At 38.9% G+C, this 27,626-nt stretch overlaps 1 protein-coding gene across 2 annotated transcripts; it reads left to right on the forward strand.

The window, feature by feature from the left end:
• ARMC1 (armadillo repeat containing 1) lies at positions 1,473–24,852 on the forward strand. Of its 2 annotated transcripts, XM_005689020.3 has the most exons (7): positions 1,473–1,656; positions 6,381–6,602; positions 8,940–9,031; positions 17,250–17,439; positions 21,427–21,543; positions 21,630–21,704; positions 22,668–24,848. In XM_005689020.3, the coding sequence occupies exons 2-7, from the start codon at positions 6,420–6,422 to the stop codon at positions 22,857–22,859; spliced, it is 849 nt and encodes a 282-aa protein (XP_005689077.1). In that variant the 5' UTR covers positions 1,473–1,656; positions 6,381–6,419; the 3' UTR covers positions 22,860–24,848. The 2 variants fall into 2 exon arrangements, with proteins under 2 accessions (XP_005689077.1, XP_013824658.1); XM_013969204.2 differs by lacking the exons at positions 1,473–1,656; positions 17,250–17,439 and having other exon boundaries at positions 6,536–6,602; positions 22,668–24,852.

The raw sequence follows: 27,626 nt of genomic DNA on the forward strand, positions 1-27,626 counted from the left end.
GGCAGGTTACAGTCCATGGGGCCACAAAGAGTCAGACACCACTGAGCACAACAACATAACATTTACTTACTACCACCACTCTCTCTTGTGACTTTGGGAAGCAGAAACCAGCCAAACATGTTTTTGTATTTTTGATATAGGTCAAATGGTGTGAAAGAGACCTTTTCTACTCAACCTTGCTCCTTTTGCTCAAATTAATTAGGAGGAAGAGAAGAATAACCAAGGATGCATGCATGCATGTTAAGTCGCTTCAGTTGTATCTGACTGTATCTGAGAATCCTATGGAATCCTATGGACTGTAGCCCACCAGGCTCCTCTGTCTATTGGATTCTCCAGGCAGGACTACTGGGGTGGATTGCCATGCCCTCCTCCAGGAAATCTGTCCCACCCAGGGATTGAACTTGCATCTATTATGTCTCCTGCATTGGCAGGCAGGTTCTTTACCACTAGTGCCATCTGGGAGGCCCTAACCAGACAAGAGAAGGCAAAAATATTTGAGCAGAAGTATCTATTTTGCTTTTAAATTTACGTATAGATGAATCAAATTTTGGAGGCGTTAGCAGAGACTACAGCTTGGGATATTTATTTTCACTCATACTTTCTCTATTAGCGGCCTGTCAAATTCCTTTGAACTTTAATATATTTAGTACTTGGCAGAATGAAACTGTGAAAGAGAATTCAGAATTATTCAATGAGGTTATTGAGTGCAACGCAATCATTATACTCAGACTGGCCTGTGGGATTTAAATTATGCTTAGAGAAATATTTAAAAATATAAAATCTATACCTAGACAAAAATGTCAGTGATCACCGTGAATTAAACAAGTATTTAAATCCTTACGTTGATAAACTAAATAGAAAAAAATGTTTAAAAAATACTTCCTTAAGAATTGGAGAAAATTATCTCATCATTTGTCTCTTTTTCCTTACCAACCCCCCCGCACCGCCCCCCCCGCCCCCCGGCAAAAATCGTTCCAAAAAGAAGCTTCCATTTAAAACAAAAAAACCCTGTCCTTTGCAACCCTCGCACTGCTAAGAAGATAGTGCAAATGTTCTTAGGCAAAACCAAAAAAATTTGAAAAGATTCTGAATTTAGACCCACAGAAGCGAATGAAGTATTACAAAACTGCTTTATTGGAACTGAACGAGTAGTTTGAGAAGTAAAGCTCAATTTGAATTGCTGAAAGAAGGGGCAGAGAGGTTCCTCAAGAGCCGGAACTCTGGGAATTGTAGTCGGGAAACTGCGAGGGTTTCTCCTGGGTAATGTTTCTTTGGCTTAGCGCTTAATAGACGGAGAGTCGTTTGGGCCAAATCACTCTTTCTGGGTTCTCATTGGATCCTCCGATTTAACTCTTTGGGTATTTCCCTTGGTCACCAATGAACGCTTTAGTCTAAGAAGACAGTTTCTGATTGGATAGCGTATCCTCGCTTTGGAATGGTCTCAGCCAATGGGAGGGCAGAACCGGCGGAGGTGGTTGGGTCATGAGGGAGAGTCCGTAGAGCCTTTCCCCGCCAGCGTCCTCGCTTCTGGGCTTCAGAAGTCAGCTTGGTCGTTTGTCGTCGCTGACCCTGTCACGCGCCTCTGGGTTCCTCTACCTCATCGCCGATGTGGCCCTAATGGTGCGGCAGGCCGTGGATTCCTAGAGTGCTGGAGTGGTATGTAGTGTCTGGGGAAGGCAGACAAAGCGGTGGGGCCGGGAAGGCCGCAGAATGCGGGCCCCTGCACCCAGGCGGCAAATCTTCCTGGGCGGGGGTTTTCTGCCCACCTTCAGCTCAGTCAGGACCCAGCAGTGCGTCCCTTCAGGCTCTGTAAAGTGTCCTGTTCCCACGTGTCCTGTGAAAATGATAGCTTTGTTCACTTCCTCTCCGTCCTCTGCACGCCAATTTTTACAAACCCTAGTTTAACTATTATGACTATTTTGACCCTAGCAGCATTAATGGATGTCGTCGTCACTCATCTCTCCAGGTAATTCTTTGGCAACTTTCTATTAGTTTTGTGCCCACGCTTGTCTATTAGGGGCAGAAAGAAGGAGGTGGTTGTGTTCAGCTTCATTCAGGCGAGCCCAGCGTTCACTTTTCTGTATTCTAAAAGCTGTTCTTGGGGACACTTGTGCATACAAGCAGCTCCTTTCGTGTGTGTACCCTAACACTTGACCGTATAGAATCCCACAGAATCAAATGTTGTTCTTGTTTGGTAATTGCTGGTACTCCTCACCATGCCCAGTTCTTATTTTCTTTGAACCTGACAACCACTCAGGATTATTATGAGAGGAAGCTGAGGCTCAAAGGTAGTAACCCAGCCCCTCTAATAGTTACAGTTAGGTGGTAGCAGAGGGAAAGCCAGATCTGATGTCAATGCCTGAGGTTATTAAAAACAACAACAAACTTAGCTGAATGTGGGTTTAGGGTGTGGGTGTGTTTCTTCCACAGTTCTGTGTATTTGTATTTAACTTTGCATATGAGAGTTAAATACATCTTCGAGTTGAGTGGTACATCTTGGCTGAAAGAAAAGACAGTCTTTCAGGCAGCTGCTTAGCTACAGGTGCGTCACGTTTATCACCTAATTCCTGTTTTTTGTGTTCCCTGACTAGCAGGATAGAACTTACCTGGGAGAAATACAGATCTCAGGCCTCACCCCACCTACTGAATTGGCTTTTTTAAACATGGGGATCAGAGTACTTGTTCAAGTTTGGGGTGCATTCATTGTCTTATGATGATTTATTTGTCCAAATTGAACTAAATGAGGAAAGGAAAAGGTATGCCTTGTGTTATTTCCTACCTTTTCCTGGGCAGATCCTAATTTGTGCCATCTCTTTATCAGTGGACTGATACGGTTGAAAGTCTTAACTCTTCTGATTTTTTTGTTCATCTCAAAGGAGCAGGTGAGGCTCACTGAAACTGAATCATTCCCACTGAGTGGTTCTCTAAGTACTCTTTAGATGAGAATGGAGGGTTCAGGTTCCAAGGCTAGTGTTGTACACCAAAGGCCATCACCCAGCATATTTGGTTCTTAAATGTGGTTCCTGGACCTTTGGTCCAATGGTTGGTTCTGCAGTTTTGGTTTTTGGATACGGTTTGTGCTGGCGACAGCACATAAAGCTCATTCGTAAGCTGATTTGTATTGTTGATGATAGAAGCACCTAAGAGGCAAACTCTTTAATCTTATGTGTATTCAGTTTATAGCTTAAAAAAAATTATTTTTAGAATTGCCAAAGTAACTATATTTTCATTTTGAGATAACTATCTGCCAAGTACTATCCTGTTAAGGCCTTGTTTTCTCTGAGTCTTATAGTTTGCATCTGCTTGCAAACTTCAGAAATTAACTTCTCAAATTTTTTTCTGGGGTATGATATTTTAAAATATGTTAAGAGTTAAAGATCCTTAGCACTGGTTTAAAGTTGCTTAGAAGTTATGCCAGTACCATTTTTTGAATAACTGTATTTTTTAATTGATTTTTTGACTCATTGTAACTTAAAACCATTATTTTTGTTGAGCATTTAGAGTGTGCTGAGTACTCTGAGCCTTTTAGTGTGTATTGTTATTTCATTTGGACAATATAGCATTTAAGAGCTGCTGTGATTAATTTCATTTTACATATGAAGAAACTGAGACAAAGAGTTAAAGTGATCTGCCTAAAATCCCATTTAACAGTGGGTGGAGCCTGGGTATTAACTCGCATAGAACCTGTGATTGGGTGTATAAACAGCTTTCTTGGGAGCAGTATCTCTTGACCACTGCCCCTCCAGCACCTGCTGTGGATATAAAGTAAACTTTATATCTTTGTGTATTTTAATACTTTGGAAGGCTATTGCTGTTTATTACCTTCCCTCTTCACACCCCTGCTAGTCCCCAAATAACTTTAGTAGGCTTTCTGGAGTTACAGAATAATTTTGTTCCCAGCCCACCTCCCCCACTTGGCTTTGTTTTTGGAATTAGCATTAAACTAACTCATTAATTTGTGGTAAGTATTTACACCTTTATATTCCTCCTAATAAGAAATACACTGTGTAATTTGGCTAATGGAAGTTCCTATTTTTAACTTTCTGGATCTGTGAAGATTATTCCTTGATATATTGTATTTTGGCTTGTATGTTTATCATGTTACATTATCTAGAAATCTTGTTTACTTTTGTGGGAAAAAAAGGTATGCTGGGTTTCAAAGTAAGGTATGGGAAATGGAAAGACCTGACCAGTTTAGGAGATAGTTATTGTAAGGTTGCTCAATCTTGTCCGACTTTGACCCCATGGACTGCAGGCTTGCCTGTCCTTCACTCTCTCCCGGAGTTTGCTCAAACTCATGTTCTTTGAGTCAGTGATACCATTCAGTCATCTCATCCTCTGTCACCCCCTTCTCCTCCTGCCTTCAGTCTTTCCCAGCATCAGGGACTTTTCTAGTGATTTGGCTCTAGGTGGTCAAAGTATAGGAGTTTTGGCTTCAGCATCAGTCCTTCCATTGAACATTCAGGATTGATTTTTTTAGGATTGACTGGTTTGATCTCCATGTTGTCCAAGGGACTCTCAAGAGTCTTCTTCAGCGCCATAGTTCGAAAGCATCAATTCTTTGGCGCTTAGCCTACTTTATGGTTCAGTTCTCACATCCGTACATGACTACTGGAAAAACGATAGCTTTGACTAGATGTACCTTTGTTGACAAAGTGATGTCTCTGATTTTTAATATGCTGTCTTGGTTTGTTATAGCTTTTCTCCCAAGGAGCAAGCGTCTTTTAATTTCATGGCTGCAGTCACCATCCACAGTGAAGTTGGAGCCCAAAAAATAAAGTGTGTCTCTGTTTCCATTGTTTCCCTATCTCTTTGCTGTGAAATGTTAGGACCGGATAGCATGATCTTAGTTTTTGAATGTTGTAAGCCAGCTTTTTCACTCTCCTCTTTCACATTCATCAAGAGGCTCTTTTAGTTCCTCTTTGCTCTCTCCGCTTAATATGGTACCATATGCTTATCTGAGGTTATTGATCTTTCTCCAGTCGCAATTCCAGCTCAGTTTTCATCAAGCTGAGATAAGATTCTAGCTCAGTTCTATACTAAGTAGCTTTTGTCCCCTGGGGCAAATTATTTAAGTTCTTGGAGACTATTTCCTTATCTAGCAAATGAATGACCTCACCTCAGATTCTGCTTCATTCTTCTGAGTATGGTCCACCCAGGGATGGACAGATGTGCTTGGATTTGGTTCAGATTCACCCTGATCTCCCAGGGCTTCCCTTGGGGCTCAGCTGGTAAAGAATCTGCCTGCAATGCAGGAGACCAGGGTTCAATCCCTGGGCTGGGAAGATCCCCTGGAGAAGGAAATGGCAACCCACTCCAATATTCTTGCCTGGAGAATCACATGGATGGGGGAGCCTGGCAGGCTACAGTCTATGGGGTCAAAAAGAGTTGGACACGACTGAGCGACTTTCACTTTCACTCTGATCTCCCAAATGCTACTGTTCTGAGGCACAGGGCAAGGTACCCTTCTTTCTGTGTTTATGACCGTCTTTGACTCTCTTCTTTCCTGAGAGGATTTTATCTGCTGTAATCTCAGTAAGCTTGGTTTTGTTCACAGATGAATTAGAAAACAAGCTGTCAGCTAGCAGCTTTTCCCTGAGACACTTAGGCTCTAGTACTATCCTAGAGGAAGAAAACACTGGCAGTGTTACACTTTGCAAAGTGTTTTCAGTTGCTGTTTTGTCTGACTCTTTGTGACCCCATGGACTGCAGCATGCCAGGCTCCTATGTCTGCAACTATCTCCCTGAGTTTGCTGAAATTCATGTCCGTTGAGTTGGTGATGCCATCCAACCGGGTCATCCTTTGCCATCCCCTTCTCCTCTTGTTCTCAGTCTTTGCCAGCATCAGGGTCTTTTTCAATGAATTGGCTCTTCACATCAGGTGGCCAAAGTATTGGAGCTTCAGCATCAGCAGCTGTCCTTCCAGTGAATATTCAGGTTGATTTCCTTTAGGGTTAACTGGTTTGATCTCCAAGCAGTCCAAGGGACTCTCAAGAGTCTTCTCCAGCACCAGAGTTTGAAAGCATCAGTTCTTCGGTGCTCCTTGAGAAGTGTAGCAAGGGTTATAAACTTGAACTGTAAAGATCTTATTTATTGTGACTTTGGTGTTAAAATATGTATTGCTAAAAAATAATTTATTGGAATCATGAAGATGATATATGTTCTTTAAACATTGTGCACGCATAAATAAATTTTTTTAAGTTAGCCTTTCTTATGTTCATTTGACTGTGTTCCCAAACTGTGGAATTTCTAGTTGTTAAGTTTTTTGTATGGTTTAGATACATCTATTTCTTTCGGAAGGTGTTGTGATTCTGATGGTTTAATAAATGCTGTAAAACAGCTCAGTAGCCTAGAAATGATTTTGCCAACCATTTCTACAGAACTTAAGAAGATTTTTGTCCACGTGTATGGCATAGAAGATGAATTCGTCGTCCTCCACCATGAATGAGGAACCTGATGCTCTCTCTGTAGTTAACCAGCTCCGAGACCTAGCCGCAGATCCTTTAAACCGACGAGCCATTGTCCAGGATCAGGGATGTCTGCCCGGCCTTATTTTATTTATGGACCATCCCAACCCCCCTGTCGTCCACTCAGCTTTGCTCGTAAGTTGCCTACAGTAATTTTAGTCTCAGTGTTATAATTTTGTAGTTAAAGAAAATTTGGAAAAGATGATGTGGTAAGAAGTTAAAAGTGAGGAGCAGATACTAGTGTGACTATATTTCTGTATGTGCAAACATATGAATGTATATAGTCCTCTTACACAAATAGGATGCAATATTGTTTTTACTCTTGGCACAAATGGTAGCATAGTACCTGCATGGAATGTTCTGCAACTTCCTTTTTTCAAGGAAGAGGAAGAAATCTTAAGGATTATATCAATACAGAAAGACACTCAAAGAGGCACTTATGGTTTGTTTTTGTTTTGTAACAACTTTAAGATTAAATCACAAACCTTGCAGTTTATCTATTTGGAGTGTACAGTGTGGTAGCTTTTAGTATATTCATAGTTGCGACCATCACCACAATTAATTCTAGAATGTTTTCATCTTGTCGAAAAGAAGCTCTACTCTTTCTCTATTGCTCCTCAGCCCCCACACCCTTTCCCTAAACAGCCATGACTTTCTATTGTTTTCTATTTGCAAATGTCTCTGGCAAAAGTGCATATATATTTTCTATATAAATAGAATCATATAATATGTGGTTTTTGTGAATTGTTTCTTTCACTGAGCATAATGTTTTTAGGGTTCATCCACTTTGTACTATGTGTCAGTACTTCATTCATTTTTTTTTTAAGTTTTTCCATTTTTTAAAATCAGTTTTTGGCTGCACTGGTCTTTCTTTGCTGTGCATGGACTTTCTCTAGTTGCAGCAGATGGGGGCTCCTCTCTAGTAGCAACATCTGGAGGGGAGTGCCAGAACTGCCGTCCCTGTGGAGGTGGGGCACACCACCTTGCCAGGTAGATGTATTTACCAAATCAGAAACTCTGAATCTCCTTTTTCAGGACTTTTTATAGAGCTCAATTTCCATCTTTCCCCTACCTCCCAGATCAGTGTGCTAAGTCGCCTTAGTTGTGTCCGACTTTTTGCAACCCCATAGACTATAGTCCACTGGGCTCCTCTGTCCATGGGATTCTCCAGGCAAGAATACTGGAGTGGGTTGCCATGCCCTTCTCCAGGAGATCTTCCCCGTGTCTTTTATGTCTCCTGCATTGGCAGGCGGGTTCTTTACCACTAGTGCCACCTGGGGCTAAAGTTGCCACCCTCTAGTCATTTGGTCTTTCTCGTGACTAGTCCCAGCCTGAGGCCATCAAGGGTCCCAAGCTTCCCTTACTTCTTCCACATAAACTCAACCAAGTGTGGTCTAAAGGACCTTCTCAAACTCCTGTCAGAAAATTCCAAGGCTTTTAGGAGCTCTGTGCCAGGAACTAGATGAAGACCAAATGTATATTTTAAAATTATATTGTTCCACCCTAACCTCCCCAACTCTGCTCTCTGCCTGCCTAACTGGGCAAGACCACCAGCCTTCACTGGGCTCCCCTCTCCTAGTGCAAGTAAAAATCCAGGTAAAAGGAGTTATAGGAAAGATAGAGATTGCAGTCAGAGCCAGGTTGCTGGCCTTGTGATTTCATGGATGGTACCATTCCTGGTGATGACCAGGCACTTTGGAGATGTTGTGGAGAGGACCAGTAGGAAATGTGAAGGTCAGTGGAGTGATAGGGCCCTTTTGGATGGTGTAGTCCACAGAGGTATTCCCCTGCGACTCAAGTACTGAACTCTGCAGCACATGATGAGAGAGGAGGAGGTCTGTAGAACAGCCCAGTCCCCCAAGAATCAGCACTTGAAGGAAACATGCAAAAATGTACTTCAAATCTTAAGAGAGAAGCTTCCTAGAAAAGTGAAATTCACAAAGTAGAAATCTGTGAGAGTGAGTTCATGTTTGGCTTTTCAGTTAAAAGCAGGAAAAAAAAAGACATTTAAAAAGTGAATTATAAAGCTAGAAACCACCCATTCCATAAAGGGGGTTGCATGTTTTGTCCCTCTTGGTAGTTCCTTTTAATTAATATGTAAAAAGCACCTAGGGAAATGATGGCTACTGGGACTGCTTTCTGAAATTAATTAATGGAATTTAGTTCCTTGTATCTTTGTTAGGATGAAGTGAAAATAAAACCAGAACATCCTGATTTTGACCTTGCAGATAAGTTGGGAACCTTTGTTTCTAAGAGCAGATTTAGCTCCGTCAGCTCAGAATTATTTTTTTTCCCCTGGAGGACTGCTCTAATGATAACATTTAAAGAAGAGTTTCCAAATGCTTCAAAACCAATTGATTCTAAAAACAAAAACCCATTTTTCACTCTCTTTCCTCTTGCAGTCAGTGAGCAGAAGGTTTCACTTTGAGTTGTCTGGACATGTGAATTAACCTGTTCCTGTTTTTGCTGTAGGCTCTTCGATACTTGGCAGAGTGCCGTGCCAACAGAGAAAAGATGAAAGGAGAGCTGGGAATGATGTTAAGCTTGCAAAATGTTATACAGAAGTAAGTACAGTAGGTAGTGTCTCCTAGTGGAGTAAAGAAGTGGATCGTGTTATTTTACTGAAATTGGTATTCTAAAATGAAGGCATAGCTTTGTAGGTTATGTGGGTTATATGTCCAAAACTGTTTTGATGGGCAGTGTTCTGATTATCCTTAAACATTGATATTAACAGTAGTCCTTACGAAAATGCTCAGATTTCATTTAAAATGTTGATAACACATTGTGCTTATGAATATTTCTTCTAAGAAGAGAAAATCCTACCTTGTATGAGGTTTTGTGAAGTATTTATTGATTTGCTAGCAGGGCAACGCAGTGATATTTGAAAATATGCAGTGTTATAGTACATAATTCTTTTGTTACTCCATTTAAGTCTTACTCAAAAGAACCTTGATCTGTATCATGACTGAAGGGGCGGGGATTTTCCTTAGCATCATTGAGAGGTCTCTCAGAGATTGAGAACCATTAAAAATTTTTTTAAACTGATTTGGCTGCACCAGGTCTTAGTTGTGGCATGTAGACTCTTTAGTTGTGGTGATGTGAACGCTCTTATTTGCGGCATATGAGATCTAGTTTCCTGATTAGGGATTGAACCCCAGGCCCGTGCATTGGGGTGTGGAGTCTTAGCCACTGGACCTCCAGAAAATTCTCAGAGCCATTTAATTTGAATTTTAGCAAATGGGTGTTTTTTTAAGTATACCTTTCATCTTACAAAGATTTTCATATTCATCATCTTATTTTGCTATTTGAAGTGTGTTAGATAAAATTTTATGGTAAGAAAATTACAGAGAGGTCAAGTTTTATATCTGTAGTCCTTCAGCTGTGTTGCCTCTGGGGATGTCCAGTTCTCAGGCCTCACTGATTTCCTTGTAAAAGGATAGCAATTGAAGTGTTTTGATACTTCTGTTGTGTCTGAAAGCAAAAAACTATGTTTTTTGAGGCTTTATCTTAGTTTACTTTGTATCTTGATCTTACCTAAGACATGATTGTCTTTAAGGCTATAATAGGTAACCATTTAATTTACTGGCTTTTAAAATTTGCAATTTCTTTGGCTTGAGTGTTCACGAAATCTCTGTAATGCTCACAAAATATCTGTGATTCCCAAACACTATTAAGTTAAATTATATCAGTGGCGAATCTTCCAGACTGAGCTCCAAGAAACTGTATTTTTTTTCTTAAGTGTTCTTGGCTTCTAGATAAATTTTATTTTTTTAATAGTTGTTTTTTTAATCGAGCTACACTGATAGGTCCCTTGATGTTTGATAATGACAAGTTAGAACCTGAAGGGTTGTTTTTTTTAATTCAGGTGATCAGTTAGAAATAAATATTAGAAAATATTGACTGGGATTAATTTTATTAATCATTGCCCTTGACTTGAGGTCAAAGTGCATGAGGATTCAGTGGGATATCTGTGAGAAATGCTTTGTAAATTCTAAAGTGTTACATAAAATACGAGGTTGCATTATTCTTGTTCCTAGTAGGCTTTAATGGCATATAATTATTTTTAACTGGCATACTCTTTGTGAAACAGCGAAAGGATTAAGTGTAATATGAATGCTTCTGTACGATTATTTTATTCACATGATGAACTTAAGATTGTGTATTCTTTTAACAGGTTTGTTTATTGAAGCTGAAAATACATGGTACAAATTTTAAAAATGTAAGAAATGAAAATTTCTGTTTATTAAAATACACTTCAAATATGAATTTTAGAGCAAGTTTTAGAGGCACCATAGATTTAACCTATAACATTTTCTTTTCTTGGTTGGCTAAGGTTGTGATACGTAAATATGTATGTGTGTATATGTAAATGAGAGATCCATCTATAACATAGTAGGGAGACTATTTGTGTATATATTTTTAATAAACATTAATTCGGCTTTATCGAGTCTTAGTTTGTGGCTTGCAGGATCTTCAGTGAACTCTTATTTGCAGAAAGTGGGATCTAGTTCCCTGACCGGGGATCAGTATCTGGGAGCACTGAGTCTTGGCCACTGGACCACCACGGAAGGCCCTGTTAGTGTCTTCATAAGAGAAGAGTTGTGTCAGCTCAGGTTGTTATCTTGCAGTGTCTTCTGGGAGGAGAAGGGGGCGACAGAGAATGAGATGGTTGGATGGCATCATTGACTGAATGGATGTGAGTTTGTGCAAACTTCGGAAGCTGGTGAAGGACAGGGAAGTGTGCTGCAGTCCACGGGGTGGCAGAGTCAGACATGACTGAGTGACTAAACAACGACAAATCATCGGGAGGGAGATCTTGAGATGGAGTTAGAACTGGAAGAGCTTACTATGAGATATGGTCTGTAAAGATAGAAGGGAATGAAGAAGGATTGGACTGTTGTCTTTAGATTACAACACAGACCTGACCTCTGTTAAAAGAAAGTGAAGGGGAAACCGAATGGGACAAGGAGAGTCTCAGACTGCAGTGCAGATCTGACAGTAAACTCTGGAGGGAGGTGCAAAGCCAGGGTCACCCTGTAGCTGAGTCTTACACTGGGCAGAACTGGCCAGGCCCTAGTGCACCCACTGCTTGGGTCTCCCTGGGAGGGGTCAGGCCTTGGAGTGTATGGTGTGCCAGATCTCAGGGCCACTGTTACTGGCGGCTCTACCACTCTGCTTCGTACAGCCAAAGGGCAGGCTTCTTAAAGGGAGATCCAAGCAGTGTGTCTTCATGGTTACTACAAGCAGCTTCTATTTTTAATACAAATAAAGTATACTTTTTGGACAGTGTGGTGATCGTTGCTGGCTCCTCCAATAGGGAGACGAGTGCACATTCATTGCATACTCCATTATAATCTGGTTCTATACCCCTCTCAAAAGTGGAAATATAAGGTAATACTTTTTATATATGTTTTTCAGCTCATTTGGCCAGTGGAGATCGCAGATTTGAAGATTGCCTTTCAAGCTTTTTAAAAGTCACCTCTGCTTACTGAAATAATCGTTTTAGAAGTTTATCAGTGAATGTTATCACAAGGCTGATAAAACTGTGTTTTGGCCTGTCAACATGTAAGGCTATGAAGTATTAGAATCAGGTTTTGGTTCAGCATGTTTCACTGTGTTGTAAATTATCTCATGGCTTGGACATGATTCTCTTTTTTAAAAAATAAATTAGATTTCTTTGGCTTTTTATTTTTTCATTTACTTTTTTCTTTTGGGTACTTGTGTTAAATATTCTTAAGAAATCAAAATGAAAAGTTTTATCCTGTAGAGCAGGGTGAGTTTTATATATACATAATTGTTTCGACATTGTAGGCATATGTTCTTTAGACATTATTCTGCATTTTCATACCTGTGTTGCCAGATACAGATGACTTATCACTCTTCGATTCTTTTTTTTTAAAAATTATTTATTTTTGACTGTCTGGGTCTTCGTTTCTGTGCCAGGGCTTTCTCTAGTTGTGGTATGTGCAGGCTTCTCACTGTGGAGCACCAGCTCTAGGCATCGGAGCTTCAGTAGTTGCAGGGCATGGGCTTGTGGGGCTAGTTGCTCCGAGACATGTGGAATCTATTCAGAGCAGGGATTGAACCTCTGTCCCTTCCATTGGCAGGTGGATTCTTAACCACTGGACCACCAGGGAAGCTCACTCTTCCATTCTTACATAGATCATCTTGGTGAGCCAGAGCACAGGCGCACGTATAATATAGATATCCTAATTGTTTTCATTGATGTGGCTGCTCTGTGACATCCAGGCAGTCAGCGTGGAATTCAGATCAGTTTCTCTCTGTTGAGCAATACTGAGTGAGGAGGAGATTGAGCTGTGATTCTGTGAATCTGTGCAACTCAGGAAGCGGCAGAAGGATCTCCTCATATCCCAGTAAGACCCTGCAGAACAGAGATCTTTTGTGGCAAGCTGCTACTTCATATTGACTGAAGAGGAATCCTCTCTTAAGTGATCAAAGAGAAAACCAGAAATCAGAAGAAGGTGGGGAGAGTAGAGGTTGTGATTACCATGAGAATCAGGGAGGAATGTTTTATAAATTAGAGAAAATTATGCATCTTATAATTTCTGCCCTTTAATCACCAAATTATATTTTGCTACAGAATTTTGTGGCGATTTTAACATGTTACTCAAAAGCAGGTTTGACTTGTGTTTAGGTCACTTTGGTGCTTAGAGATCAGCAGTTGGATTGACTTCAGTCATTGTTGTGTTCAGTTCTTCAGCTGTGAAGAGAATTTTAAATTCTCTGTCACTCAAAATGAATCTGGTCTTGTGTTCTAATTTTAATTCTCCATAAATGAAAACTCATCGTTAGTGGTTAGAACCTGTTTACATTTTATTTTCATTTTTTTAATTAAAAAATCTTTTTTACATTTTATTTTTAACCCTGAATCTCTGTGAAGAAAATTTTCAGAATATCAGTTTAGGAGAACATCTATATTCAGCTTAAGACATTTGTTAATTAGTATTTCAGGAGTAATACTTCTTCTGATAGAAGATGCATTTTATAAAAGCATGTGTGAATATCTCACATGAAATATGCTATAAATAAGTCACTTTAATAAAATGTGGCATTTCAACTTCATAGTATCTCATTTCATCTGGAGAACTTCCTAAAATTCTATATTTTGAAACAGTGCCATAGTAATGGTGGACTATCCTCCTTGCTAAAATCTTGGATGAAAAATATGTGCTTCAGTTCTTTATGCTTTTTCTTGTGTTTTCTTTTTTTAATATTATTTAAAAAAAATTGAACAGGACAGTTGAACTAGATTCATGGCTCACTTTTTGTTTTCTTGTAATTTTTGAAAACGCTGCACCATTTTGCCTTGATTTTTATGTTACTTGTATAGAACAGAGGTTGGCAAATCCTTCCTAAAAAAAGAAAAACAAACCAGATAGTGGTTATTTTAGGCTTTGTTGGGCTCACAGTCTGTGTTGAGGTACTCACCTCCGCCCTTGTTAGTCAAAACAGCCAAAGATGATACATAAATGATGGGCTGTTGCCTTAGGGTCATAGTTTTCCTGCCTTTGGACTTCACTGTTACTAAACAGAGCTGTTGACTTCTTAGAAGCCTTAAGTTAGGATTGTTTCTGTGTCGAAATAAGATAGAGGATGGTTTTCTGAGTTGTATAAATATTACAAGAACACTTTTTCTTAGCAACACAGGAAAAAAAAAAGTAAAACCATCTCCTAAAGGAAAAGTTGTGAAGTTTTTCAAAAGATGATAGCAAGCCTTCTGATACTGAGATAGTATTTTCATTGCTTTCATGAAGTATAAGAAAGTCTTACCTGGCTTTTATAGGTAATATAAAATGTTATTTGCAGCATCAAATCATCTGAATTGCTGTTTATGATCAATAAGGAAATATATCCAAAATGTAAATTATTTTTGATATATAATAAAGATCAGAGTTCATCTTTCAGTGTTTTATGAGTAACATTTTGAGTGTTTTCAATATAGATAACTATTTAGAAAACTGAGAGCAGAATTCCAATTATTTGAAGAGTTTTTTAAGATGGTCTTTTTCTTGGATGTCAGATTTTATTTTATTTATTATTATTTTTTTGGATGTCAGATTTTAAAGACTGAAGAACTAAACCCAGGGCATTAATCAGCTCTTTCAGTTTTCACTTGTCTAAAAGATGAGGGCAACTAATATTTGTTTAATTACACAGTTTCTTACAGTTATGGCCAAATGTACCACATAACTCTAGACTTCTTATACTTGAATGTTTTAAATCATAGTATTTGAATAGTAATTTTTTTTTTTTTAAGACTAAATTACTTACTTCCAAATCTGTAGATGATCTTGACTTTTTCTTTCTGGTTTTAAAAGCATTTTTTAAAAATAAGTGGGAAAAAGGAAATTATTTATAATTTATTGAACAGCAACATACATATAGATATTTGTGATACTTTATATAGTGCCCAGATCAAGAAGTGACTTAATTTACTTCATTTTTGCTTATATGCTTTTGCAGAGTTCATTTTGCCTAAGACAGAATTTTACTGTTTTAAGAGAGAGTGTCTCTTAAACTGTGTTTCTTCAGACTGTGTCTGAAGAAACAGTCTGTAACTGTTTTATAGGAAGCGCAGCAATAAAATTAGTCCTGTGAGGTATACCAGTAGAACATGCTTCAAAACAAAGTGAGACTATCATGTTGATTTTACTATATTATTCTTTTAAAATCTTTTGGTTTTAAGTAGATAGAAATTGAAAAATCTTCCAGAAAGGAATTTATTACTGTATGAAAATGATGAAACTTGGAACTGTGAAATAAAGGAACTTAAAAATAGTGGTGGTGGGAGTATTTATTTTATACCAGCTTCTCAAAGGAGTTAGTAGACCCATTTGTTTAAGAACTAGTCCTATCTAGTTTTAGTTCCTATTCTGCAGAACAGAAAGATAATAATTTGATATTAGTCTTTTAATGGTTTGGTCACTACTGGTTGGCTAGGAAGCACATAAAAAAGTTCTAGAATAGTGTGTGTTTAAAAAGTTTTATGAGAAAGATCATTAGATAATCTGTTACATGTCATGATGATTCTTTTATTTGATGCATATGTGTTAAAAACAGTATTCATAGTAGAGAGGAAAGACTTTGTTTTTAATTTTAAATTCATGGTGCTTCTCCCATGTCCTCATACTTTGTACAACTTCTGGTTGGCTAATATTCAAAATACCTCACAACTGCAGTGACCTGTGAAACAGCTATCTGAAAAGTGCTGAGACATCTCCTGAAAAAATAGTCCTTTTGATAGCTTCCTGGAATACAAAGCCAAAGTCATTCAAGGTAATTGATCTCTGTGGTCAACAGTAGCCCAGCAAAACACTTGGTATGGTAAGTTGGTGGCCCAGAAAACTGCCAGAGTAGCACCCCAGGAGTTGATGGTCTGTGTAGCTGGAGTGTACAGTCTGAGTATCAGGAATGAAGTATTCCTGCTCATCCAGTAAACAAATGGATTACACAGAATTTTGTTAGGCTCTGTGGAAGGTATGGAGAGAATATATCCCTATTCTTGAAGAGAAATGGGAAATTTGATCAGTAGTGTTAAGTACAAGCATAGTACTTTGAATGCAGAGGAATGAATATGGGTGTTGGGATGAGGAGGCTTCAAGAAGATGGTGGTTGAGCTGAGCCTTCAAGGATGCAGTCAAAGTGAAGCTCTTCTGGCTGATGTTGGTAAAGCTGAAAGGGCACAGATTGTAAAATCCTTGGGATGCATGTTACAGGGTTTGAAGTGAAGTGAAGTGAAAGTTGCTCAGTTGGGTCTGACTCTTTGCGACCCCATGGTCTATATAGTCTGTGGAATTCTCCAAGCCAGAATACTGAAGTGGGGAGCCTTTCCCTTCTCCAGGGGATCTTCCCAACCCAGGCATCGAACCCGGGTCTCCTGTGTTACAGGCGGATTCTTCACCAGCTGAGCCACAAGGGAAGACCCCCTAATTGAGCCCAGGTATAGGTGAAATGAGGATTATTTTCTTAGTTATGTGTACTTATTGTTTATTCAGTTAAACTAATAAGAACCATTAAACCTGTGCTTCCAGTTATGGTAACCACTTGCAATGTGTGGCTATTTAATTAAAAGTAAATAAAATTGTTTAGTTTTGCTTGCCACATTTCAAGTCCTCAGTAACCACATGTGGTGAGTGGACATTTCTATCAATGTCAAAAGTTCTGTTGGACAGAACGGCACTAGACATTTATGTGAGGAACCATAGTAGGATTGAAAATTTTATGGAAACTATTGCCTGAGTTGTGGTTTAACAATGCGTACTTGCTTTGTAAAAGGAACATAAAAATGTAAATTGAGAAATGGTGTTTGTTTTTACTCACAAATCCCTGTATTGAAATAACTAATATAAATGATCCTCTCCTATTTTGCTTTTTCCTTTTGGATTTTTATGTGTTATGGTTTTCTTGAAAGTTAAACTGAGTGTTGAATGTTAGTGTTAATCCAGGGACATGTTATATCCTGATTTTTTTTTTTTAGTTGATTTCCTGTTTAATTAATGATTTCTTTAAATGTGCTTTTATACCACTCTAGTGAGGAGTTTTAAATATTGATGAACCATGGGTTTAAATTGAAACTAGAAGACTATAATAGATTAGATGCTTTTCTGCATTATTGATTATTCTGGGATTCACCAGTATTTCTTTCAGATTGAACAAAGCATCAGAATGAAGAAAACAAGGTTTTGTAAAGTTGAGGAATAAAATTACAGAATCAGTAGAAATGACAAGACTACTTTGCTAATTTACATGTTTCTTTTCAAGGTCTACAACTCCAGGGGAAACAAAACTGCTAGCCTCTGAAATCTATGACATTCTTCAATCTTCCAATATGGCAGATGGGGATAGTTTCAATGAAATGAATTCACGTCGAAGGAAAGCTCAGTTTTTTCTGGGAACTACAAACAAACGTGCCAAAACAGTGGTTTTGCATATAGATGGCCTTGATGATACGGTAAGACTTGTATAAACACATGATTCATAACATGGGAGAGAGAACTCATGTTAACTTGTTACCTCAGTGTCACCTACTAACAATCTTCAAGAATAAGTCCCAATACCAGTATTTTATTCTGATAATGAGGGGGCTTTTTATGCTTAAGGGGTCAATTAATCAAATATATGTGCCCTAAGAATATGACTTCAAAATATGTGAAGCAAAAACTGACAAAAATGCAAGGAGAAATAACCAAGCTTCAACTAGAGCTGGGGATTTGAATACTACTCTCCCAATGAATAGAACAAGTATACAGAGAATCATTAGGAACATTTAGTTCAGTTCAGTCCCTCAGTCATGTCCGACTCTTTGTGACCCCATGAATCGCAGCACGCCAGGCCTCCCTGTCTATCACCAACTCCCAGAGTTCACTCAAACTCATGTCCATTGAGTCGGTGATACCATCCAGCCATCTCATCCTCTGTTGTCCCCTTCTCCTCCTGCCCCCAATCCCTCCCAGCATCAGAGTCTTTTCCAATGAGTCAACTCTTCGCATGAGGTGGCCAAAGTATTGGAGTTTCAGCTTCAGCATCAGTCCTTCCAGTGAACACCCAGGACTGGTCTCCTTTAGGATGAACTGGTTGGATCTCCTTTAGGAACACGGAAGACTCAAATAACTCTTAACAACCAATTTAACCTAATTGATATTTATAGAAAACCCTACTCAGCAGCAAGATAGTATTTATTCTTCTCATGTGCACATGAAACAAGGATGAAAACAGTCCATATTGTGTCCCATAAAACAAGTCTTAAAAGAATTAGAACCAAGCAAAGTATATTCCTTGCTCACAATGAAAAGCAAGTTAGAAATCAATCACAGGAAGATACCTGGAAAATCCTCCAAATATTGTAGAAATTTAACATGTTTCTAAAATAATCCATGGGTCAATGAATAAACGAAAGGAGAAACTCGGGCGTATTTTGAACTAAATAAAAATGGAAATGCAGTGTCAGATTTGGGGGAAGCAGCTGAAGCAAAGTTTAGAAAGGAAATCATTAGCACCAGATGAATATTATATACAAAAAGGAAAAGGCCTCAGTGACTGAAGCTTCTACCTTAAGAAACTAGAAAAAGAGCAAAGTAAATCCAAAGTAAGCAGAAGAAACAAAAAAAGCAGAAATCAGTGAAATGGAAAACCATAGAGAAAAATCAGTGAAACCAAAAGCTGATCTTTGACATGATCAATTAAATTGATAAACCTCACTTCTTATCATGAATAAAAGAGAGGTCACAAATTTATCAATGTCAGAAGTGAAGGAACATTGCTATATATCCTTTAATATAGACATTGAAGGGAAAATTAAGTGAATATTTTGAATAACTTTATGCCAATGAATTTGATAATATAGATGAAACATTTCTTGAAAGACAGATTGCCAAAGCTCACTTAAAAAGAGATGGATAACCTGAATGAATAGCTCTGTGTCTATCAAAGAAATTGACTTTGCAATTAAAAACCTTCCTATAAAGACATTCTGGTCTCAATGTCTTCATTGGTGAATTCTATTAATACCAAATGTTTAAGGAAAAAGTTATAATATCAGACTGTATAGTAGTTGTACACTTGATTTTTCTCAACTCCTTCTACCTTGTTGGCTTTTAATATTAGGTGCTCAAGGTTTCTTTTAATTGTGGTGTGTATCTTCTATTTGTGTCTGTATTTAACATGGACAGGCACTCTGTAGTTGGACCTTGCTTTTTAAATTTTAATTCTAAAAATTTCTACCTTTGATCAGGAGTGCTGGGGTCATTCACCATTCATATGATTATTGATGTGTGTTTGTGTGTGTGTTAATCGCTTCAGGCACCTCAGTTGTATCCAACTCTTTGCACCCCTTTGGACTGTAGCCCACCAGGCTCCTCTGTCCATGGGATTCTCCAGACAAGAATACTGGAGTGGGTTGCCATGCCCTCCTCCAGGGGATACTTCCCGACCCAGGGATTGAATTGATGTCTCTTAGGTCTCCTGCATTGGTAGGCAGGTTCTTTACCACTAATGCCACCTGGGAAGCCTGATTATTGCTGTTAGCACTCACTCCTCTTGGCCCCTGGTAACCACTGATGTCCTTCTGTGTCTATGGATTTTCCTTTCCTGGACATTTCATGTAACTGGAATCATACAGGATGTGGCCTTTCATGTCGAGCTTTCCGTTCGCATGATGTAGTCGGGTTCATCCCTCTTGTATCGTGTCAGTGCATCATTCCTCTTTATAATATTCCATTATAAGGGTAGATGGCATTTTGTTTATTAATTCATCAATTGATGGATATTTGGCTTATTTCCACCTTTTGTCTTGGTGAGTAATTTTGCTGTGAGCGTTCATGTACGAGTTTTTGTGTCAATAAACGTTTTCCGTTCTCTTGGGTATATTCCTAAGGGTAGAATTGCTGGATAATATGGGAACTTTATGTTTAGCTTTTTGAGCAACTGCCGGACTGTTTTCCACGATGGCTGCTCCATTTTACGCTCTCATCGGCAATGTATGAGGAATCGAGTTTCTCCACATCCTTGCCAACATTTATTTTCCAAGGGGTGTGAAGTGGTATTTTATTGTGCTTTTGATTTGCATTTCCCTAGTAACAATGGTGCTATCTTTTCATGTGCCTATGGGCCGTTTTTAGTGGTTGACTATACCACTAAGTAGTGTTTAGTGTTTATTGTATGCATCTTTATTATAGATTTTCTCTTTTGGAAAAATGTTCATTCTTGCCCAGTTAAAAAATTTGTCTTTCTATTTTTGAGTTCTGTTAATATCATGTATTTTTACATCAGGTTTATTTTCATATATTGAACCAACAACTCTTCATTCCTAGTTCCTAACTGGTCATTGTGCAAAATCTTTTTAATATGGTTCTAGAGTCAGTTTGCTGGTGTTTTGTTGAGGTATTTTGTGTCTGTATTCATAGAGGATATTGGTTTGTAGTCTTTTTTTTTTTTCTCCCCCCATGTGCTGTCTTTGTCTGGTTTTGGTATCAGTGTTATCCTGGCTTCATAAAATGAGTTGGGAAATATCTGGATGAGTTTGTGAAGGGTTGGTGTTGATCTGGTTCTGGGCTTTTCTTTGTGGAAAATGTTCTGATTATAAATTCAGTCCTTTAATTGTTCTATAGTCCATTCATATTTTCTTGTCACTTTACAGTTTTGTTTTGTTTTAGATTTTTAAGGAATCTATTGTTTTGTTGAGGTTATCTAATGTGTTAGGCATACAACTGTTCATAGTGTTTGCATATCCTTTTTTTGGTAAAGTTGGTCATAATTTATTCTCTTTTATTCCTCTTTTTAGTAATTCGAGTCTTCTTTTCTTGGTCAGTCTAGCTAAAGTTTTATCAAGCTTTGTTACTCTTTCTGAAGAACCAACTTGGGATTTCATTGATTTTTCTCTCTCTCCCCTCCCATTCTCTATTTCTTTTTTCCCCTACTCTAATCTTTATATTTCTTTCCTCTGTTTGCTTTGGGTTTAGTTTGCTTTTTCTTGTTTCCTACAATGGAATATTAAGTAATTGGTTTGTGATTTTCTTTTATTTTAATGTCATTATTATAGCTATAAATTTCCCTCTCGGCACTACTACTATCTCTGCATCCCCTAAGATTTGGTGTGTGGTGTTTCATATTATTCATCTGAAAGTATTTTTTAATTTATTTGGTGATTTCTTGTTTGACCCATTGGTTATTTAGGAGTTTAATTTCCATATATTTCTGAATTTTTCAAATTTCCTTCTGTTAAGGCCCATGTCTACCCCTTCTGGAAAGACCCTCAAGTATTCCTAAACTTAACTAAAATACCACCCTTTATGTGCCTTCAAATATGCAATTGTAGAATTGAAATAGGGATGTTTACTTTCCCTGTTTCCTGCTTTCCCCCCCTGAGTTACTAGTTCATTGTTTGGTTTATTGCCATTCATTATTTTGCACATTTAATAACAGTTTGCCTTTACTTTTTCAGTCCCGGAGAAACCTGTGTGAAGAGGCCTTGTTAAAAATTAAAGGCGTTATTAGCTTTACTTTTCAAATGGCCGTTCAGAGATGTGTGGTGCGAATCCGTTCAGATCTTAAAGCGGAGGTTGGTATCTCAAATGGCTAAATACGCTTGAGGTTGTGGGTAAACACATCCATGTTCAAAAGTGTTGTCTTTTTATCCTGGCCTAGGCTTTGGCATCAGCAATAGCATCAACCAAGGTTATGAAGGCTCAGCAAGTTGTGAAGAGCGAAAGTGGAGAAGAGGTAAAAGCTCTGTTTAGTTTACTTTCTGCTTGACTCTTGACTATTCCTTGGGCGGGGCAGATGGCTAGTATTTCTGGACAAATAGCTGCTGAGTATGTAGGAATGTGGCAGAGTCAGATTATCTTGGTGTTTCTTGGTTAACAGTTAATACTTCTAGAAATATGGAGAGATATTTTGTAGATTTCAGACTATTCTTGATCTCAGTGGAGGTGTCTTGTGATTGTATGTGGAAGGAAAGGATATGTGGTTTTTTTGCATTGGTTTTTAAATACTTTCTAGCCTTAATTGATTTTGCCAGTCTAAAAAATTTAAGATCCAGTCCCATCATTGGGCAAGTATATGCAGTGAAAATCTTTGCCTCTTGCTACTTCTCACTGGCTTTGTGATAAGGGAAAAGATTCTTTAGTTCACTTGAGTTCCCCTCCCAAAGAAAGGAGGTTCATTGACCCTTTGGGGCCCACTGCAGCCAGATACTTGTTTTTGTCATCTTGAAATTGACAGAAGTGTTAATCACTTAGTTGTGTCTGACTCTTTGCAACCCCATGAACTGTATAGCTCCCCAGGCTCCTCTGTCCATGGGATTCTCCAGGAAGGAATTCTGGAGTGGGTAGGCATTCCCTTTTCCAGGGGATTTTCCCAACCCAGGGATTGAACCTGAGTCTCCTGCACTGCAGGCAGATTCTTTACCATCTGAGACACCACAGAAGTCGAACATTTATTCCTGGAGCCTCAGGAGAAAAGCGTGAGCATTTTCATGTACAGTTCTTCCTTCTGTGCCTACATAGTGCTCTTTAATTGGTCTTAACTTCAGACAACAAGAAGACACTTTTTGAAGGAATGTAGCCTCCGAGAATATGGTGATGAGAACGAGAAGTAAAGTTGACTTTCAGTGTGTGACATGCACTTCTACTTTCATCAGTTAGGTCGATTTTGTAATAACTCTTCACGTGTTCTCTGTATCAGATGCTGGTCCCATTCCAGGACACGCCTGTGGAGGTAGAACAGAACACGGAGCTGCCTGACTACCTGCCCGAGGATGAGAGTCCCACGAAGGAGCAGGACAAGGCAGTGTCCCGGGTGGGCTCCCACCCAGAGGGCGGAGCCAGCTGGCTGAGCACAGCTGCAAACTTTTTATCCAGGTCGTTCTACTGGTGACTTCCCTTTGGGGCTCAAGGACTGTATAAGCGAACAAGGGGCCAGTTTTCCATTGTCGTGGTGAACTGTCAAGTGCAATTTGCAATAAGTTATCATGAAAAGTTTCTAGATCCCATGATTGAGAATGCTGCATTTTACATTCTACTGGACATTTTACCCCACTAAGTGGTAAAAGGGACAGAGGCGACAGGTGGAGTTGCTTTGTTGAGGAAGGTATTTTGGTTTTATTGTCCTTTGTTTAATTGCCTCACTTATTTTTAAAAAAAAAGGGTCCGCTGTTAAACCAAACATGTATTTGTGCAGCTTTACATTTTATTTGACACGAAGCACGTGATTAGGAAAACTCATTTTCTCAAGCTTCAGGACCTAGAAGAGAATTTTTTTTCTTTTTAGCTCAAGTTGTGCATGAAGTACTGAAAACTTTTCTCTGCCTTTTCTCGTGAAAGACACTTGCTTTGGTACTCTTCACTGAAAGTGGAAAGCATTTCTCATTATTCCCCTTTTGTGCCTTTTTTTAATTTTGCCTACCATGTTTATGGACAAGACATTACCAGTGACATTTTGTGAATCAAAACATATTCTTTGGAACGTAGCAGTCCCCCTAAGACTACAACTCTATGAAAACTTTGCAGTCTTACTTGTTAGAAGTTTTTAAAGGTTAACGCAAAATCAGTCGAGAAGGGAACGTGTATCAGCAAAGTGTTAGTGGAGACTATTTGAATGGGACTAAATGTGGTTCTAGTTGAGTACTTCCTGTTCAGTCTGGTTTATATCAGCTCTTGAGAATGATGTCCACCCTAATATTGGGAGTCACTATGAATTGTTTCTAGGCCTTACTTTGTGATTACACACTATCCCCTGCTAGGGGGAAAAAAAAATTAGCAAAGAACTGACAGCCTTGAAAAAAGAAAAATGGAATGCCTGTAATGCCATAGTGCTACTTGGTAGAGTCCAACCTTAAAACATGACTTGTTTGGCAGATGCCTGTTCAGTAGGTGTTTCCTTATATTGCCTTTTGTGAGCTTATTATGAACATGCAGTTTCTATTGAATAAAAGAAAAGACTCCAGTTACTGCTTATAAAGAAATAAAGCCAGCATTTGTCCGTCCACTAGGTTCTTATGTTCAGCCAGGAAAAAAAAAAACAGCACTTCAGTGAAGGTAAGATAAGTAAATACAAATATATATACATATATATATTTTTGGTAGATGAGAGCTAATTACATATATGTAACGCTTTAATAAATTTCTGAAAATACTTGGCAACTAAAAATTTTCTTTGGGAAAGCCCACTGACTCCAGATAAATTTTAATGCTAATATGATTAAAAACTGAAGGAGGAATAGGAGGAAACTGAAAACCTTTTTCATCCATGTTATAGAGCTGCTATTTTACTACTTGGAGAATGTGATATGAAAATTGGACCCTGGAGGGTGTCCTTGCATTTTCATTGCTTCTCTTTCAGAGAAAAAACTAAAAGCATCCAGTGTCACTGGAGAAAAAATTATAAAATAATTCACCAACAAGAATCTTGAGTTTAGGAATATTGTGACCTTATGGAGGGAGGGGTGTTGAGGGTATGGAGAGTGATTACTTTTTTCACCTGGGCTCTGAGTTCAGGTGATGCACACAACTGAAAATATAAGCTTTCAGGGCATGTATTGCTCTAAATGCATATTACATCTTGCTGCCAGACCAGATGTATTTAAAAAAAAAAACAACAAAACCACCTCCTTTCTATAGCCATTGAAACAAAGTTTACTGTTCTAACCAGTTTGTATTTTATTTTGCATTGCCACACATCTGCTCATTTAAGAAACAACATCCCTTTGGTAGTAATGGTTCAGCACAAGTAGGTATTACAGCTTGATGTGTGTGTTCTAATTCTCAGTGTTCTTTGATTCCAGGTCTTATAGAGCAGTTAAGGCAACTGTAATGGCATTTTTTGGAAATATATTGTAAAATAATAAAAAGGTGACACAATTAAAATCGAATGGGTGTTGCATTCGTGTGGTATAAGCCTTACTGATCACTCCAAAGCCTGTTTGTATTCACAGTGCCTGGCACCTTCTCTTAGCGCTCTGCAGGTGTGTTACCTGACAGGCTCCCGGGCGTCTTCCATCCGTCTCCTTCTCAGCAGCACTCCTGCCTTTCCCTGCGTTTGGATCAGTGCTCCTGTCATACATGCATTGCAGGGTGTGTCGCATTAGATTAAAACGCTATGTACCAGTGTCTCTCCCCGTGGAGAACCAAGAACGTCTATAGAGGTACCTGGCTAATATTTAGTGCTCAAATATTTATTTAAGAGGATGAACAAAGAACTTTTCAAATCAGTAAAACTAAATGGAAGGTACTGGTTAACTCATTGGGCAAACAGGAAAAATGTCTGGCTGTATATTTTTTTCTTTTCTGGCCGTTTGTTTCTGACAGATTAATGTTAGGCACATTCCTTCATTTTATTTTGTTGTTTGGTTTTTAATTTTTAATCAGGAGAGGAGTGTAATGAAGTTAAAATGAACGTATCTTGATTTTTGTATTCTAGGAGAATGTTAAATATAATAGTGTTACAAGTATAAGATGAAATTGTTTAGTCAGTAAGTCATGTCTAACTCTTTGCAACCCCATGGACTATAGCTCCTCTGTCCGTGGGATTTCCCAGACGAAAAACTGGAGTGGGTAGCTATTTCCTTCCCCAGTGGATCTTCCCAACCCAGGGATTGAACCTGTGTCTCCTGCATTGCAGGCAGAGTCTTTACTGCTGAGCCACCAGGTTAACATGATTCTTTTCTTGTCCTTGATTCTCAAGTGAGACACCATACATTTTTAAAATTTTTAAGAAACTTCTAGCTTTTTAAAAAATTTAATTGGAGGATAATTGCTTTTCAATGTTGTGTTTCAACAAAGTGAATCATTATAAGTATACATATATTCTCTCCCTCTTGATTCTCCTCTCAACACTATACCTTTCTGATCACACTTTATGTGTCTTTTTTTTTTTTTTTGAGACTGAATCCTCAGCTATTTGATTTTTGTCTAGATGTTGTCCCTTGAAGAACTCAGCCTCTTGTCTCCATGTCCCTTTGTGTGGATACCTTCTCAGTCTCCCTGTATCATCACCTGAGACTCCCCTCTCCTTTGCTGTCTCTATCTAATGTACAGTCTGAGAATTTTATCCCCCTTAGAACTGAGCTCACGGTAGGCATGCAGTCAGTTTCACAGAAACTAGTCCGGTGCCAGACACTGCACTCAGTGCTTTACAGATATTTGCTCATTAAATCCTTAGCATTTATAAGGCATGTAGTTATGTCTCCATGTTACAGATGGGTGAAAATGAGACAGAAACTGAGTATTAGTTTTAGTGGTAAACTAATAACTCATTAGTCCCAGGTCACAGAACTTGTAATCAGTGAAGCCGGGACTAGACCTGGTGGCCTGGCTCCTGGGCTCCGCCTCTCATGGGCAATCTGTGTCTTGGGGCCCCTGCTGAGCCCTCTCTTCTCCCACTGTTCAAATCCAGACCCTCTTCCAGCCTCGAGTCCGGTGACTTGAGTGTCTCAGCACAGATCACTTTCAAAGCTCATGCTTCCTCTTGCCCTGCCTCCGCCTTAAACCAAGCCCACATTGAAGCTTAGCTCTGCACTTCCTCTTTACCACTGGCTTCTGTGCCAGCAAGTTTCCTGAGGTTCTTTTCTAATTGATTCTCTTCTGACAAGGACTTCCAATTTGAAAATGTAAGTGGTGTAAGTACCCATTTTCTCATGTTTAAATATTCCAGGTGGGATGATAGTTTATTAGGGCACGTTAAAAATAATTCTCAATGTGTAGTCTGCAAACGAATATTCCAGTTATACTTTCAGTAGAAAAAGGAATCTTGTGATTGGTGAAAAAAGGAAAATTTTAGCTTAAGATAAAGACAATAGAAGACTGGTAGGTAAGAAAGTGGCATGTAATGAATTTAAAATTATAGTAGGAAATGAAAGAAGATGGAAGAAGAGGTGATTCATGGAAACTCAGTCATCCTGACATCACCAGTGAATGAAAAAATAGAGTGAAACCCCTAAGGCAAACTGAAAGAGTTGATCTAGAAGGCAGGATTCATTTTTAGGAGATACATTTTATGGGAAAAAGAATTATTACCTCTCAGTACATAAGCAGCAGCAGTACAGAAACTCAAAGGAAAAGTGTACTGCTTTAAGGAAATTTGTATGTAAAAATAAAGCCTTGTAAAACAAAGTTTCCTATTTTTTAATGTATCAAGTTCCTCTAGTCATAGGTTGGTTGGTTGGTTTTTCAAATTAGATTCTCTTGACACATGGAATTAAAGCAAGATGTACTTAGGGGGGGGTCTTCCTTGGTGGCTCAGATGGTAAATCTGCCTGCAATGTGGGAGACTGGGTTTGATCCATGGGTTGGGAAGATCCCTTGGAGGAGGGCATGGCAACCCACTCCAATCAATATTCTTGCCTGGAAAATCCCTACTGGCAGAGGAGCCTGGAGGGCTACAGTCCATGGGGTTGCAGAGAGTCAGACATGACTGGGCAACTAAGCGTGCGTGTGTGCACACATACACACACTTGGGAAGAACCCACCTGCCAGTACAGCAAATGGCAGAGACTGGTTTGATCCCTGGGTCAGGAAGATCTTCTGGTTGGGGAGGGCATGCTAACCCACTACAATACTCTTGCCTGGAGAATCCCACAGACAGAGGAACCTGGTGGGTTACAGTCCATGGGGTCACAAGAGTCCAACACTGAAAGGTTTTAGCATG

Source organism: Capra hircus, chromosome 14 (genome assembly GCF_001704415.2).
Source record: "Capra hircus breed San Clemente chromosome 14, ASM170441v1, whole genome shotgun sequence".
Taxonomy (NCBI): Eukaryota; Metazoa; Chordata; class Mammalia; order Artiodactyla; family Bovidae; genus Capra; species Capra hircus.